Consider the following 17,572-nt stretch of genomic DNA (forward strand, 5'->3'; position numbering starts at 1 on the left):
TCCCGCTTTCTAAGGTCATTCTGTCACCACCGACACATTTTAGAGCATTTTATAAGAAAAACATCTTTTGATCTGAAGAGTAAATAATACGGCAAAAATGAAGTTTTTCCAAGTCACTATTATATAATAATAATAAATGAAAATATACAGTAGTTTACACGTTAAACTATTAAACATAATAAGTTTTCCTAGGGCAAATAAAAGAAAAGCAAATTCTCTAACTTTTAATGGTAAGTAAAACAATGTTGCTATTTTATCACAGAGATTTTATGCATTAGAGTGACATTTGATTATGGAATTTGGCTACATCATTGTACTCCAAGGTTTCAAAGTGTAACCGTCCCCAAAATAAAAACAAACGAAAAGACTAATAAACGACAATTAAAACCCCTCAAAACTAATTTAATTACAAAAGAGCCACAAACGTCCAAAAGCAACTCGCTTTCACTCTTCGTCGCCACCACTACTTACCGGCGTAAATATCTCCGGCTATTTCGTCAAATTCCGACAAAACCCATTCCCCTGTTTCTCCCCTTTCTCAGCCGCGACAACAAAATGCCCTATCTTTCCGACGACCTCAATCAGATTCTCTTCACACAGAAACTCATTACTGTAAACCCTCTCAAGCTTTCTCCCGAACTCACGTACAAAAACATCAGTCGTCTTGGTCTTCTCCCCGGAATCTTTACTCCTCGCCAGAACCGCCGAAGTAAAAATCGGAGCCATTTTCCCCGGCGAATCTCCGCCGTACCCGCGAGGCCCGTCAATCAAAATCACATCCCAATCAATCTCGTACACGAAATTAGGTAAATCGTTGATCGCCAACTTACAATCCGAGAACAGAAGATTCTGAACGGGTCCACACTCGGGTTGGGTTTTGTAGTAACGCAGAAGCTTACCCGCTTGAGAGAGTTTGGTCGGGAAAACGACGTCGTAAGCTTCGACTCCGGGGTTACTCTGCTCGAATTTGGAAACAGCGTAAGGATTCTCGTCGACGAAGACGGTGCGGCCTTTGAGATTTAGAGATCTCCAGAGGAGAGATTCGTGGGAGAGTCCGAAGACGAGGAGGTTACAGGTGGGAGCTTTGGAGTTGATGGCGGTGGAGATGGCAGAGAGTTCGGAGAAGGACATTGAGGTGTTTGGTGGTGTTGAGGAAGTGTAGTGGAGGAGTGCGGCGAGGATCTGTGGTGAGAGGGAGGATGATGATGATGATGAGGAGAGAAAGTTGGAGGCTTGTGTAGTGGAGTGGAGTGAGGATGAGAGGAGAGAGAAAGAGAAGACGAGAGTGAAAAAAGAGAGGAAGAAGATGGATAAGACTAAGAGACGGTGGTGATTCACGGTGGCGACGGCGGAAGATGTGTTGTGGTGGTGGTGGAAGAGGATCAGATTAGTGTTTTTGTTGCTCTTCATTTGTTATTTTTTCTTATCAAACAAAAACAAAAAAGAGAAAGGAAGAAGCCGAAATGTGTGTTGGTCTCTTTGAGAAACGATTTGTAAGAAACCACAGAGAAAATTAAATTTGTTTGTTTTCTAATCAATTTGGTTTTCTCCGGTCGTGTTTCCTTAACCGGTAGGTTCGAAAGACCTGAAAGGGATGTCGTTGAAACGGACAAAACCAGCCCAGAGTTCTTGATATTTTAATATGTTCAATCGGGCTAGGGTTTTTAGTAGGGGTGGGCAATTTATCCGATACCCGAAGTGGCATCCGAACCCGACCCAAAATTTAAACCGAAGTAGCAAAATATCCGAACGGATATTAAGTTAGGAGAGATTGAATATCCGAATCCGAACGGGTAATACCCGAACCCGAATAGATATCCGAAGATAACCGAACTTATGTATACTTACCCTTATTTTTCTAGTTTACATCTTTCATTTTATTTAAAATATTTATATTGAAGTTACACATACTACTTTAAGATCATATAGTATATATATAATTATGAAGAAAATAATTTGATATTTATTTAAAATGCATGTCAAACTTTTTGTTTTATGTATTAATAAAAGTTACATCCAAAATTTAAAAACAATAGCCAAATTAATATTTTTATTTTTTGAAATTTTATCTCCAAATCTATTAACCATTCAATCTATAAAAAATAGAAAAATCAGTCAAGTGAAATCTATAATTTTAAATACAAGAAACTTAACAAATTGAAAATTTTATTTTTATTTCTTCTAAAATCTAAATATTCGAACCCGATCCGAAATAACCGAACCCGAACTAAAAATACCCGAACCCGACCCGAAGTACAGAAATACCCGAACGGGTTCTATATCCCTATACCGAAATACCCGAAAATCCGAAATACCCGATCCGAACCCGAACGGGTATCCGAACGCCCATCCCTAGTTTTTAGTAATTAAAACCCTCTACGAAAGATAAATCGGAAAAAAAAACCTCAACTAAAAATCTTACAAAATCAACTTTCAGCTTTGATTATAGTTTCCGCGGTGAAATTGGATGTGCTGAGATTGGATGGATTATTTGGGATGCAAATGGTTTGCTTGTGTGTGCTGGAATGGTTTGTATGTATAATGTTTTGACTCCTCTACAAGGTGAAGCCTTTGGATTCATATGCGCGATGCAACAAGTATGGCTTCGGGGATGGCGTAATGTTTAGTTTGAAGGCGATTGTGTGGAACTAGACAGGATAGTTAACCAGGTGGTACTTCATCATGCTCAACTTGGTAATGTTATCCATGATATGCGACATTGGATGTCTCTACCATCAGAATCATTGGGCACAATCAATCACAAAAGAAACACGGCAGCTGTTATCATATTTTCTTTCTATCCCTAAAAACTAATAAACATTTGTAAGAGTATTAAGATATTTATGAAGTCTTATAAATCAATTATAAGATTGATTAAGTAATGTATAATAATTTATAACTTTGTTGTAGGGATTATAAATCAATTTTAAATAATGCATAAATGATAACAAATATTTTAAAACATTTAATGATTTTAGTGATAAAACCTCTCAACTAAAAATGAATTGTAATAAAACCCTTCAACTAAAAACCTTATAAAATAAACTTTCAATTTTAATTTCGTTAATGTTTGTTACTCTCGTCACAGTATTTTAGATGGAGGATAACATACATTAACAGAATTAAAATTAAGGATTTATTTTGTAAGAATTATAGTTGAGGATTTTTTTACGATTAATCTTTAATTGGAGATTTTAATTATTAAAAACTCTTATAAATATAAACATAATCATTTTCTAACCATCAAAAACCGTTTTACGTTTCTTAAAACTTAGTTATAGATTTCATAATAAAAATGTCTAGCTTAATTATTGTAAAATATAAAGCCAAAAAAATTAAAATAACTCGTGTTTTGAAATCATAATTCAAAATAACGCATACTTTATAAAAACAGAAAAAAATATTACATTAAAATATAAAATCAAAATATAATTCGCATTTTGAAAGCACGGATCGAAATCTAATATATCTTACATCTTTGTTTCATTAAATTTTAGCCGAAGAAATGTTATATTTTGTATGTTCTTGAACCGTCGTCCTTTGATTTATTTTTTAAGTTCTTGGTTTTATTTTATTTTTGTTGTTGTAGATTTTAGTTTCCTTTCTGTGGTCTATTTATGTGAATTTTGTTTTTATTAAATATTAAATGACAGGAAAATATCTCGAAAAGAAAGAAGATATCATTGAGACAACAAGACAAGTGACCTTCTTACACTAAATACTGGCATTCATTACTAGTTTGATACATAGCACCAATGTGTAAATTATTAAATCATATCTTTAGATATTATTTTATTTTTATATATCAAAATCTTTCAAACTTAATTGCAATAACTCTAAGAAAATATTATTGATTTTTTTTTTCCTTTTTTTTTCTTAAAACAAAAGTCACATGAATTCTGTACGTCTCTTCTTAATCCTCTCCTTGCCTGAACCATTGCTTATGTGCTGAAATTTACAAGTAACAAAATTTTATTCTTTTTCTCATTATTCTTGTTTGGGATCTCTCTCTCTAGAATTAATTAGCAATTTGCCGGGGAAAACAAAGTCGAAGAAAAGCCTTAAGAATCGTGCATAGGAAAAAGACAACCACCACACCCACAAAAATCAAAAAATAAAACAACCCCTCAAGCAAGATTGCATTCAAGACCCACTTTAGGTCTCTAGGGATTTTCTGGGTACCATTTCTCTCAATCTTCTTCTTAAATATCCCTTCTGTAATTGCTTAGATCGTTCTTGATTTGATGCATTTTGCAATAGCTTGGGGGTAGATCCGGATTGCAATTTTAATTTTTCTTGAGTTTTCTTTGCAATTAACTCGATTTGTTTGATAATTGAATCAGAAATTTTGTTACTTGAATATGATTAGTCTGAAGGTGTGATTTACTGTCTTTGTGGAAATGCTTATGTATGTGTAGATGCTCAAATGTTAATCTCACACAAAGTTAACTGCCAGTATCATGTTTTGAAGTTGTTAATATGAATTATCTGTGAAACAAAACGCAGAAAAGCCTATACTTGGAGCCTCAGCAAAACCTGAAGCTGTGGGTAATGGTAAAATGTGGTGCCCCTTGTTTCACTTGTTGTTACTTTTCATACAAGTTCACATGAGTATTTTATTTGCTTCTGTTTAGGTCTCCTCAAAGTCCTTGTAACTTTTGATTGAGTGCTTGTGTTCTAGTCATAGAGTTATGAATCCAATGCAAGGGCAGCAGAGTACTGGTGGTTCATCCACTGAACTGAATCAGGGAGATAATGAGTCGGTCTACAGCGCAGAGAGCACCATGATGAATCCAGTCACTAGTACGCCTCCAGGACGACCAGCTTACGCAAGTCCTGCTCAAAATCATAACTGGTGGAGGCTTGGGGAACCCAGCACCGTGTCAGGGCCATCTGGTGGTCAGGTCGAGATCAAGACAAATCAAGATGGAAGACAGTTAGGTTCTAATGGTATGGTTCACGCCGCTGGTTACATCAGACACGGACCTTCTTTCTTGCGCGGTTCAAGCTCTAATGCTATGCCGCAGCATGCAAATATGAGCATGGACATGGACAGCGATGGCTATGGTGCAGTAGCACAGAGTTCCGGGCTCGCTTTCCGTCATGGGAGTTCAGTTCAGGTTACTGGAGAGAGCAGCAGTGGCCCGGCGGCCTCTTCCTTGGATGGTTGGGGCTCTTCCTGCAAAAGAAAGGCTCTTGAAGCAGCAGCAGCAGCAGCAGCTCCTCCTCCTCCTCCTCCTCCTGATTGCGTTGCTTCGCGTCCAGATCTTTCTCACTATGCTGCTGCTGCTGCTTCAAGTAGTTTGAGTTTGGCTACAACACCCTCACAAGCTTCTCCAAATCGGACAGAACAAATGTTCGGATCAGTTGGTGGTGGAACCAATGCTTCTCATTCTGTAAGAAACCCTGGCAGAAGATTAAATCCGAGGCAGACTGTAGGATTCAGCGTATCACATAGTGGAGGTTCTATGCAACAGAGTTCACCATTAAACTCTCCTTTCATAGATCCTCAAGACATGATGAGAGCAAGCAGTGGTGAGAATCAGACAAACTTAGTGCATCTCCCTGCGTTGACAAGGAATATACCCCAATTTGGTTGGGATACTTCTTTCACTTCAAGAGCAAGCACTTCTTCCGGACCACAGTGGGAAACACCGAGAAGCAATCCAGAGCAGCAGCAGCAGCAGCCCATGTTTGCACCTGATCAATCTATTTGGAGCTTCTCCCGTGGAAACCCTTCTGATGATTCTCGAGCAGGGCCGAGTTCAGCTCAGCAGCAGCTCAGTCCCGCGTGGATTCCTCCTCCAGCGAGAGCATCAGAACATTCTCCTTGGTCTTTATTTCCTCCTCCTAGTGTTGAATCTCAATCTACTACTAGTCATGGTGCCCCTTTATTGCCCACAGGTCCTTCTGTTTCCTCCAACGAGGCTGCAATGCCATCTAGTTCTAATAATAGTCGCAGCCATCGCTCACGGCAGAGAAGGTCAGGTTTGTTGTTATCCGAGAGGCATAGTGAGCTTCTCCACTTGCGTCACTTAGGGAGGACCTTAGCTGCTGACAGTGATGGAAGGAATCACCTCATCTCTGAGGTTAAAAAATACTCTCCTCTTTACTGATAAACCAACTGCTACATGTGATTAGTTTAATACAGTGAGTTGCACTTGTTCTGTCTTATTGTGTTTGTAGATACGTCAGGTGTTGACCGCCATGAGAAGAGGGGAGAATTTACGGATGGAGGTATTTGTTATGAACCTTTTTTTTTCTAAATCATACAAAATATGTAGCTGATAGTTATGTGATCTTCAAATTCAATAGGATTACATGGTGTTCGATCCGCTTATCTTCCAGAGTATGACTGAAATGCACGATAGGCATCGGGAAATGCGCCTTGATGTTGACAACATGTCGTACGAAGTGAGTATTAAATTAATTAATTAATTACCTTTTTTGACTGTCTTATCGCTAATCAAATCGCCAATATCGTGTGGGAATGTATTGTAGGAGCTGTTGGCACTTGGGGAACGCATAGGAGATGTGAGCACTGGGCTAAGGGAAGATGTCATTTTGAAGACTATGAAGCAACACAAATGTACATCTTCTTCTGCTGAGTTGCCTCAGGACATAGAGCCTTGCTGCATTTGTCAGGTACAGTTGCTTGGCCAGAAGGCCATTTCTTATGCTTATGTTTTCTTTTGAGTCATCTCGGCATCACATTGAATTAGTTTCTGATTCGTCTCTTCTGTGCAACTGCTGTTTTGACAGGAAGAGTATGCAGAAGGTGATGATCTTGGGACCTTGGAATGTGGCCATGAATTCCACAAGGACTGTATTAAACAATGGGTCATGCTTAAGAATCTCTGCCCTATTTGCAAAACTGTGGCATTAACGACGTGATAAAAAACAAGTAGAGATCTTATAGATCTGTTCTATCCATCCCTATGTCATCTTAAAAATTTAATTGTTATGCTTACTCGTTGTGTGACTGTTCTAAGAACGTTATGACAAGATTCATAAAATAGCCATTGGAGAACGAGAATAATTCCCTTTTTTACTAGAATCATTGTTGATATGGCCTTTAATTTCTCTCGAAGACTACATGGCAACAATGTTAAAATCGTCAAAGAGCTTGTATACCTCCTCAAAACAATTCAATCCGTATCCTAAAACCATTGCTTAGCAAAGTGTATTGCAGCTCGAGCTATAACTCTTTCAAGTACATCTCGCTTTGAACCAAGCCTGTATCCGACAATTCATGAAATGGAAGTCCTAAGTTGGTAGTGACACGGAGAGACGATATTCGGTTTGGAGTTTTTTAAGATAAACAAATCTCTTGTTGCCTTTACCATCCACTGCAATCACATCACTCATTTTCTTGAAAATATAAACAACCTCAGGCGAACCATTTTGGTACTCAGAAATAACACGCATGAGAGACATTTATCCACTTGAAAGCTCCAAAAGCTTCACTAGCTCTCCTTTCAATCCTTTTAAATCTCCAGGCGCTACTCACATGGTGGACCCAGTGTGACCAGGAGGCGAAGGATGTAAGCCCAAGAAAAAGAAAAGAAGTTTGACGTTGCTGAAGGAGAGGATGTGCTACACATACGAAATGGAGTGTGAGACACTGTTACTATCTGATTCATCAGCCGATTTACGATTCAGTATATAAGAAATATAAAAATAAACTTAAATATCTTATTTTTAATTGAATTATTTTTTTTTGGAAAAGCAATTATGTCTTTTAAAGAACATATGAGAAATTAGTATTTTACCTTAAATATTAAAATTTAATAGATAATTGAATTGTATTAAGATATTAATATTTTGTTTAGAAACTTTTTTGAAAGCTATTAGATGAAGCTGGTCTCAATCCTAACTTTTATTTTTGTTCTCTCCATTTTTTCTTTGTTTCTTCCACCACTTATAAAATTTGTAACCACTGTTGAAAAAAAATTGTAATCAATAAGACTTGCAACAAACTTCTCAAAGTGAGCATTTTCTTTACATTCTCATAGATTTATACAAACAGTCAAACATGTACTATGTTTTTAACACCTCGACTGGAAAATATACTTATAGGTGCTTTTCTGGTCAATAGCACATTTCTTATCTTATTTTTCATTTAGATTGCAGTTATCTTCTACTATTCAAAAAGGTTTGAAGCAAAAAAAATATATGCTAATTAAATATGTTAATTTGTTAGAGTGTCCCTCTATATATACTACTTAAACTAAGTGTTTTCCTGCACTATGTTCAGAAATAAAACTTTAAATTTAAATTAAATTTCAAACTGAATTTTAATAAACTTACTAATTTAGAAAATTGATTAACCTTATTTTATATTGAATAATATATTTAAATATAATTGTCTATATATACAAAATATTGTTACTACAATCTTCTTTTTTGTGTCTTTAAAAGTAAATGAAAAACAAAAATTTATACAATTTTTATCTTTAATATAATGATTTTAGATTATTAAAATATTTTAAGAACTTGTCAAAATATCTAAAATGAATTATCCATGTTACTATAATCTTAATATCATATAATACTTTTTGGCTGCAATATTTTATTTTTTAAAAGAACAATAATAAATCTTTTAAAATGTAATATATTTTTATCAAGATAATTAACTTTTGGAAATGTAAAGCACACATAATTATGCAGAAAACTTTATTTGAAATATTCAAAAAATTAGAAATGCTAAAATATAGAGCACTTGTTTTATTTACAGTATATAAAATAATTTAATTATAATATATAATTTTAATATTGAAATATTTTCTTATAATTTTACCACATTTGGATAAATTTTCACTATAAACATTAAAAATATATAAAATATTTAAAATAATAATAAATTGAGTTTCTTTTTTATTAACTTGTTCAAACTGTAAGTTTAATATTAATTCCATCTTGAATTAAATTATTTTATTTATATATTTTGATTATGGTAATAATTATATACTAAATATCTTAATTATGTTAATTATTATATACTTATTGTTTTATATTTAAATTTATTTAATCGAGTTTTGTGTAATAAATATACTATGCCTTGTCATGATTATATATGATATATATCATCATTTAAGTGAACAATGTCATCATTTAATTGAATCATGTCATTTTTTTTGACTAAAATGATTGTGCTGATGACATGTAAGCAAATCACTTAATAAATAATGTTTGGGGATAGTTCTAAGTTCTAACAAGTCATGATGTTGGTCATATAGAATCTATTGAAATTTAATATTTTTCCCTCATCCACTGTTACTTACAAATAATATTCTCATAAATAGTAACAAATATCTACAGATACAATTGATACATTTAATAATAGGATGTACCTTAGAATCTTCTTTTTATGAATACAAAACAATCCCAAAAATATTGACTTTAAGTTTTTAACATGTTTATCCAAGGAAAAAGGATAAAATTTGGTAAAACTTTAGTATAAATAATTAGAGGCATTCTATTCATAATAAACGGTCACTTTTTGGGTAGATAAAATATGTCTTGCATAGTAAAAGTGGTCCGTACAGAATAAAAGACCTCACCACTACAATGTCAAGCCACAACGCAGCACAGCCACCGAGGGATCTTACCAAGCAGCATTCATGGTCGCATGATGTGAACCGCAACGAGGCTTGGCTGCGGAAGAAAAAGAAACGATCAGTGGATCTCATTCCTCGAAGCAAGAGCATTACGAACGACGATCTCGAGGAGCTTAGAGGTTGCATAGAGCTTGGGTTTGGGTTTGAGCCAGATTCTCCTGACACGAATCAAAGGCTTACCGATATAATCCCGGCTCTAGATTTGTACTGTGCTGTTCATAGACAATACTCTGACCATTTGTCCCGGACTTCGTCCTTCGCATCGGAACCTGACAGCAGCAGCTTTAGCACCACAACGGTTGTTGACAAAGGTATGTGAATTCAAATTATACTGTCTGTTTTTCTGTGGTAGTCACCTTCTCAATTAGTTCCAGGCGTGAGCATGCTTTTTGGTAGGTTTTTCCCACAAGATAAAACATCCAGGCCAAAGCTTAGAAGTGTTTTTTTTTCTGTTATTTTTAATATCACTATTATAAATTTAAAAAGGTGATGATTGGAAGACAATTAAGCAGAAGCTGAAGCAATGGGCTCAAGTGGTAGGTTTTACGGTGCGGCAAGCCAGGAAACCAAGTTGATGCTCTTCGAATTTCTTCTGATTATGCACAAAACAAATGGATATGATGGTAACATGATTGCCAATATGAATAAAACGAATCTCTAAGTCTAAGCTATCAAAATGCTTAAAATATGTTTTGAAGCCAATTGCGCCTTTTTTTTTTTATTTAATAACCAAACAAATAGTCCAGTTTTGCGAAGCCAATAGTTGCTTATGCTGTTTTTATCTTTCTTTTTCTTCAAACCAATTAAAGGATCCCCACTTCAAATGTGCTTCCTCTTTTGAATGTGATTCAAAACCGTATTCTGAATGTGGTTCGAAACCATATTTTAGCTCATCTTATGTACCGAAAAGTAAAATAAACAACTCAAAAATCATCAATGAAGCTAACCAAAATACTTTCTTTTAGTAAAATTTTCTCTAAACAATACTACGGATTTCAATAGTCTATTATTAGAACAAGAGCAGTGACTAGTTTCCACTTCCTATCGAAAAAGGAAAAAAGACTTTAGGGAACAGACCACTGAACCAGAATATTGGAGAACTGTTTTGTGTTGAGAACGCTTTTCAAGGACATTTCAGATAGGCCGTGATATATGATGATTGTTGGGCAGAACAACTACCTTCGTACTGAAGACGCTGAATGATGAATCTGACATCATGTGTAAGTCCTTCCCAACCAGACATTTGATGTGCAGGGTGATACAACAGTATTCATCGCAGTTATCAAATCGTTCGTTCTTTTGGAATTATTTTTCTCTTGCAAAGTTCTTACCAATTCATCAAGGTATTTGCCTCTTCCCTACAAGAAAGAAGCATATGTTTATCATGCTTATACATACTCTTTTGAGGTATAGTAACGCATCCAAAACATATACCAAACTCACACGCAATGTAATTGAATGTTTTGTAACTGAATGTCTATGAAACATGTTTTGAAGAATTGCAAACACGACACTGTTTGCTCTTGTGGTCTGGATGTTAGGAATAAATGATGCATACGATTTTCATGGATTAATGGCTCAGATATGATGGTAACATGATATGTTCCTGTTGGCTTTGTATTCTATCCCTGTTTCCCAACTCTGCATTTCATATCTGTATCCTTTTAAGTTAATGGAATGGAAGTTTTAGTGTGAAAAAAATGATGGTAACATGATTGCCAATATGAATGAAACGTATCTCTACGTTTAAGCTATCAAAATTTTAAAAATATGTTTTTCAGCCAATTGCACCTTTATTTTTCTTAATAACTAAAGAAATAGTTCAGTTTTGCGAAGCCAATAGTTGCTTATGGTGGTTTTTCCTTAAACCAATTAAAGGATCCCCACTTCGAATGTAATTCCTCTTCTGAATGAGGTTCAAAACCATCTGAATGAATGTGGTTCGAAACCATATTTTAGCTCATCATATGTACCGAAAAGTAAAACAACAAGAATCATCAATGAAGCTAACCAAAATACTTTTTTGAGTAAAATTTCTCTAAACAATACTACGGATTTCAATAGCCTATTATTAGAACAAGAGCAGTGACCAGTTTCCTCTTCCTATCGAAAAAGGAAACTTCTAAAACACTTTAGGGAACAGACCATTGAACCAAAATATTGGAGAACTGTATTTGTATGGACAACGCTTTTCAAGGACATTGCAAATAGGCCGTGATATATGATGATTGTTGTCTTTTGTACTGAAGAAGCTGAATGATGAATCTGACATCATGTATTAGTCCTTCCCAACCAGACATTTGATGTGCAGGGTGACACTACAGTATTCATCACAGTTATAAAACCGTTATTTGGAATTATTTTTCTCTTGCAAAGTTCTTACCAACTCATCAAGGTATTTGCCACAAGAAAGGGAGAGCTTATGCTTATCATTGCTTATACCTCATTTTTGAGGTATTAGTGGCGCATCCAGATCCAGAACATAGAGCAAACTCACACGCAATGTAACTTTTTTTTTTTGCTTAGAGCAAACTCACACGCAATGTAACTTTATGTTTTTATATGAAAACATGTTTTGAAAAATTGCAAATACAACACTATTTGCAATTCTTACAACACTATATATAAAGACATAAATTTTAAATTTCATTTGGAGCATTATAAACCGTTAGACCGGCACTGGCACCAAGTTCAATTCTTATTTACGCATTTTTAATTTTTATTACCAATAGTGCACCCAGTACTTGATTCGCCTCTGACTCCCGGTTAAAAAAAAGTTATTCGGTATATAGCTAATTTTCTTGTAGGAAAGATGAGGTAGCTTGGAAGCCACACATGAAATAGCGGTAGAGAATACTTTGGATGATTCCGGGAAATGTTTTTCTCGTCTTCTTGTTTCTTAGACATTCTGAGAAGTCGTACGTCCCGGGAACATTATAAAAGCTAGAAGAGCCACTAGCTATTTATCATTATTATTCATTACAATAACCACCTTAAAATGTAGGGATTCTTCATCTTATTTCATAAAGGAAGGTTTTGGATAGTGAACCATGCATATTAGTTAGATTAATTGTTTTTAAGGAAAAAATGTATATCTTTCTTATATTTTTGTTGGGACATTACAAAATAGAACTGTATTGGAGGTTTGAGATATTTACTAATGGTATTATTTATTCCTTTATGGAAGAAAATGAATGATATAATTTATTAATTCGAATACGAAACAGATGCCGCTAAATTTAGTTCGAAGTTAGTCAAAGCTGCCTCTATCAAGAAATTGTAGAAACTAAAGAGTTTCATAAAATTCAAATCTAAAATTGATTTCAGTTTCATTTATATTTAAAAAAAAAAACAGAAGACAAAAAAAAAATCGTGGAAGTGTCTGTTTCCTGCTTACAACAGATGATGAGAAGGAACTTGACCCTTTGGCCAGCTCAAGAGCTCATATCTCCTTGTACAAAAATGGCCACACGTATCCTACCTTCTCTTACCACCTCACTCGTCCTCCACCATGACTTCTTCTACTTCCCTCTCTCTTCGTTTCAGCCCTCCTCCACACACTCTCCTCCCTTCTAAACCCAGAAGATCCCTCATAGTCACAGCCGCTCAGACCGCTCCCCCGGCCGTAGAAGCCGACCGGCTCGAGCCGAGAGTCGAGCTGAGAGATGGTTTTTTCATTCTCAAGGAAAAGTTCCGTAAAGGGATTAATCCACAGGAAAAGGTTAAGATCGAGAGTGAGCCAATGAAGCTGTTCATGGAGAATGGTATTGAAGAGCTCGCCAAGAAATCTATGGAAGAGATAGATAGCCAGAAACTGACAAAAGACGATATTGATGTTAGACTCAAGTGGCTTGGTTTGTTCCATCGCAGGAAGCATCAATGTACGTTGGCTTTCTTCTTCTTTATTAGAATCTAAAGGCTTCTTTCTGATTCTTGTTCTTTTTTTTTGACAGATGGTAAGTTTATGATGAGGTTGAAATTACCAAATGGTGTGACCACAAGTGCACAGACTCGGTACTTAGCGAGTGTGATTAGGAAGTATGGAGAAGATGGATGTGCTGACGTGACAACAAGACAGAACTGGCAGATCCGTGGTGTTGTGTTGCCTGATGTGCCTGAGATCTTGAAAGGTCTTGCTTCTGTTGGGTTAACGAGTCTCCAGAGTGGGATGGATAATGTGAGGAACTCTGTTGGGAATCCTCTCGCTGGGATTGACCCTGATGAGATAGTGGATACAAGGCCTTACAATAACCTTCTCTCCCAATTTATCACTGCCAATTCCCGTGGAAATCCCGATTTCAGCAACTTGTAAGATTACATCTGTGGTTCTTTGATATGAAGATTGTGCGATGACCTTATATTTCTAGTTTACATCTCTCATATTATTTAAAATTTTTAACATTTGCACCAAAAAAAAAGACTGTGATGTTTGAGTGAATGAATCTACTAAAGAGGTTTATTGATTGTGCAGGCCTCGGAAGTGGAATGTGTGTGTGGTTGGGAGTCATGATCTCTATGAGCATCCACATATTAATGATCTAGCTTACATGCCTGCCAATAAAGATGGTCGGTTTGGATTTAATTTGCTTGTGGGAGGATTCTTTAGTGCTAAAAGATGCGAAGAAGCTATTCCTCTCAATGCTTGGGTCCCTGCTGATGATGTTGTTCCACTCTGCAAAGCTGTTCTTGAGGCCTTCAGAGATCTTGGAAACAGAGGAAACCGACAGAAGATAAGAATGATGTATCTCATCGACGAACTTGTAAGTACATACACTCCTCACTCTTCTTGCAATATATATTTTTTTATTCTTTGGTTTTGGAAGTTATTGATTTGTTCGCAAAATAAAAAAAATATATATTAAAGGGTATTGAAGGATTTAGAGCTGAAGTAGAGAAGAGAATGCCAAGTGGGAAACTAGAGAGAGAGTCTCCGGGGGATCTTGTGAACAAAAAATGGGTGAGGAGAGACTATTTCGGAGTCCACCCTCAGAAACAAGAAGGTCTTAGCTACATTGGCCTTCACGTTCCTGTCGGTAGGCTACAAGCAGATGACATGGACGAGCTTGCTCGATTAGCCGACACCTACGGTTCAGGCGAGCTCAGACTCACGGTAGAGCAAAACATCATCATCCCAAATGTAGATACTTCGAAAACCCAAGCTCTGCTTCAAGAACCGTTCCTCAAGAACCGGTTCTCACCCGAGCCATCGATCTTGATGAAAGGTCTGGTTGCTTGCACAGGAAGCCAGTTCTGCGGACAAGCGATAATCGAGACTAAGATAAATGCTTTAAAAGTGACGGAAGAAGTTGAGAGACTCGTAGCTGTGCCGAAGCCTGTGAGGATGCACTGGACAGGGTGTCCCAACACTTGCGGACAAGTCCAAGTGGCGGATATCGGATTCATGGGATGCTTGACACGTGGCGAGAACGGTAAGCCTGTGGAGGGTGCTGACGTGTACGTTGGAGGACGAATAGGAAGCGACTCTCATATTGGAGAGATTTATAAGAAAGGTGTTCCTATTACGGATTTGGTTCCGTTGGTGGCTGAGATTCTAGTCAAAGAGTTTGGTGCTGTGCCTAGAGTGAGAGAAGAGAATGAAGATTGATTGTATCAGAGCTTTCGGAATTCATTAAGTTGAAAAGTTATTAAAAAATTCTTGATTTAACTTAAATCATTTACTTTAAGCAAGACTAAGACTAGGTCTTTGATAATTTAATTTAATTTTTTAAATATATATATATATTTTTAATATATATATACCCTAGATATCCATATACTAAATTTAACATACATAAATTCTTTTAGGATTAAAATAGATATATCCTTCAATACCCTTAAAATAATTATATCCTTCTATTATAATTATATCTATTATAAAAGTTAAAAAATTAAGATATAAACAATCTATCTATCTATTATTTTATAAGTGAAATTGATTATTGTTTATGCTTTCCATAATTATAGGCTAATTAATCATATTTTATGCTTAATTATTAATATTAATTAATTAATACCCTTAATGAATTTGTATATAATTTATTATATAATTAAAAACGAATTTTGAGTGAATAATATTATTATTGATAAGCGAATTTGCTTTTTTCATGCTCTCCAAAATTATAAGTTTAGTTATATTTAATGCTTAATTATTAATATTAATTAATTAACTAATACCCTTAATAATTTGTATATAAATTATTATATAATTAAAAACGAATTTTAAGTGAAAATTATTATTATTTATATTTTATCTTTGATTATAAATTAATATTGTCAAAAATATAAAGATAATTCTTATATATATTATGTTGTTATCTAAAAATATTTTTTTTTCATTTAAAGTTAAAAACGAATTTTAAGTTATTAAAATAATTATTTCTATTATAAAAGTTAAAAAATTAAGATATAAACCAATCTATCTATCTATACTATTATTTGAGAAGTGAATTTAGTTATTTTTCATGCTCTCCATAGTTATAGGTTTAATCATATTTTATGTTTAATTATTGAGAAATTGTCAAAAATACTATTTTCATAGTACCACTTTTCATGTTTACACTAACCACTTTTACCATTACTTTTAATGAAGGGTTTAGATTTGAAGGTTTAGGATTTAGGGTTTAGATTTGATGTTTTAGAGTTTAAGGTATATAGTTTAGGGTTTAGAGTTGAGGATTTAGGGTTTAGAGTTGAGGATTTAGGGTCTATAGTTTAGATTTTAGGGTTTAGGTTTAGGATATTGAATTTAGGGTATATAGTTTAGGGCTTAGGGTTTAGAGTTGAAGATTTTGGGTTTAGGGTTTAGAATTAGAAGTTTAGGATTTAGAATTTGGGATTCGAATTTTGAAAAGCATATAAAAACAAAGATATAAGAGTCTTTACCATTATAATAAATAAGGTATTTTTGAAAATATGTCTTTAGTGGTGGTAAAGATGAATAATGGTACCTCGAAAGTGGTATTTTTGAAAATTCCCCTTAATTATTAATATTAATTAATTAATAATTTTAGTGATTTAGCTAATAAGTTATCATTATGTTGTAAGTAAATGAAATATCCTAAAGACAATATCATAGCCAAACTTATACACTATAATTTAGTAATATTAAAGTATTACATATATGTTTATATTATATTTTGGTTTAGTAATATTAAACCATTAATATATATATATATATATATATAACATAAGATATAATATTAATTTATCTTCTATGATAATTTTTAGGACAATCAAAATCACTTATTGTGATAATTTTTGAAAAAAATTGGCAGAAGATTCAAAATTATTTATACTATTATTTGCAAAATTATTTTTTCGCTCTCACGTTTAAATTTAGAGCGTTGAAATTTTTTATTATTCATAATAAATAATTAGGTTATATTTGTTAATATATAATTACCCTTAAATTTAAAAACAAATTTCATTAGTTTGATATTCATCATGATGTAAAAGATTTTATATTATTTTATCTAAAAATATTTTACATCATATATTTTAAAAATAAATATAATTTAGGTATATATGAATATTTTAAGTTTATTTTATGTAAGAAAAGATATTTTTACAAAATAAAAAGAAATTGAATATAAAAATAAATATTTAATTAATTATTAAATACTTCAAAACATGAGAATAATTTTATCCTAAGGTTTTTAAATTTATAGTATATCTGTTTATAATGTTTTTAAACTATTAAGCCCGCAAGTGCGGGCAAAACTCCTAGTATACTATTATTTATAAAGTGATTTTTCGCAACGGAGCTCTCACTTTAAAAATTGAAATGGTTAATATCGATATTACCCTTAATGAATTTGTGTATATAATTAAAAACAAATTTATATTAATCAAATTATTATTTTATAAATAAGATAATCTTATATATTGTGTTGTTATCTTAAAATAATTATTTCTGTTATAATAGTTAAAAATTAAGATATAGAATAATTTAA

At 33.9% G+C, this 17,572-nt stretch overlaps 4 protein-coding genes across 6 annotated transcripts; 3 read left to right on the top strand and 1 right to left on the bottom strand.

Moving 5' to 3' along the window:
* Nucleotides 1-265: 265 nt before the first annotated feature.
* LOC108832405 (protein IRX15-LIKE) lies at nucleotides 266-1,489 on the bottom strand. The gene has a single exon (XM_018605892.2). It carries the CDS (start codon nucleotides 1,408-1,410, stop codon nucleotides 490-492), a length of 921 nt encoding a protein of 306 aa, XP_018461394.1. The 5' UTR covers nucleotides 1,411-1,489; the 3' UTR covers nucleotides 266-489.
* A 2,458-nt stretch (nucleotides 1,490-3,947) lies between these two features.
* On the top strand, nucleotides 3,948-7,039 carry LOC108832402 (E3 ubiquitin-protein ligase MBR1). Of its 3 annotated transcripts, none has more exons than XM_018605889.2 (7): nucleotides 3,948-4,178; nucleotides 4,507-4,554; nucleotides 4,635-6,089; nucleotides 6,187-6,237; nucleotides 6,316-6,414; nucleotides 6,502-6,645; nucleotides 6,763-7,039. In XM_018605889.2, the coding sequence occupies exons 3-7, from the start codon at nucleotides 4,692-4,694 to the stop codon at nucleotides 6,892-6,894; spliced, it is 1,824 nt and encodes a 607-aa protein (XP_018461391.1). In that variant the 5' UTR covers nucleotides 3,948-4,178; nucleotides 4,507-4,554; nucleotides 4,635-4,691; the 3' UTR covers nucleotides 6,895-7,039. The 3 variants fall into 3 exon arrangements, with proteins under 3 accessions (XP_018461391.1, XP_056851206.1, XP_056851205.1); XM_056995226.1 differs by having other exon boundaries at nucleotides 4,507-4,546; nucleotides 4,634-6,089; XM_056995225.1 differs by having other exon boundaries at nucleotides 4,507-6,089.
* A 2,483-nt stretch (nucleotides 7,040-9,522) lies between these two features.
* LOC108826701 (uncharacterized) lies at nucleotides 9,523-10,247 on the top strand. The gene is made up of 2 exons (XM_018600081.2): nucleotides 9,523-9,931; nucleotides 10,107-10,247. The coding sequence occupies exons 1-2, from the start codon at nucleotides 9,571-9,573 to the stop codon at nucleotides 10,193-10,195; spliced, it is 450 nt and encodes a 149-aa protein (XP_018455583.2). The 5' UTR covers nucleotides 9,523-9,570; the 3' UTR covers nucleotides 10,196-10,247.
* Nucleotides 10,248-13,049: 2,802 nt separating this feature from the next.
* Nucleotides 13,050-15,291, top strand: LOC108832401 (ferredoxin--nitrite reductase, chloroplastic). Its single transcript, XM_018605888.2, has 4 exons — nucleotides 13,050-13,501; nucleotides 13,574-13,928; nucleotides 14,092-14,380; nucleotides 14,485-15,291. The coding sequence occupies exons 1-4, from the start codon at nucleotides 13,132-13,134 to the stop codon at nucleotides 15,223-15,225; spliced, it is 1,755 nt and encodes a 584-aa protein (XP_018461390.1). The 5' UTR covers nucleotides 13,050-13,131; the 3' UTR covers nucleotides 15,226-15,291.
* Nucleotides 15,292-17,572: the final 2,281 nt, after the last annotated feature.

This window comes from Raphanus sativus, chromosome 9 (genome assembly GCF_000801105.2).
Source record: "Raphanus sativus cultivar WK10039 chromosome 9, ASM80110v3, whole genome shotgun sequence".
Lineage (NCBI taxonomy): Eukaryota > Viridiplantae > Streptophyta > Magnoliopsida > Brassicales > Brassicaceae > Raphanus > Raphanus sativus.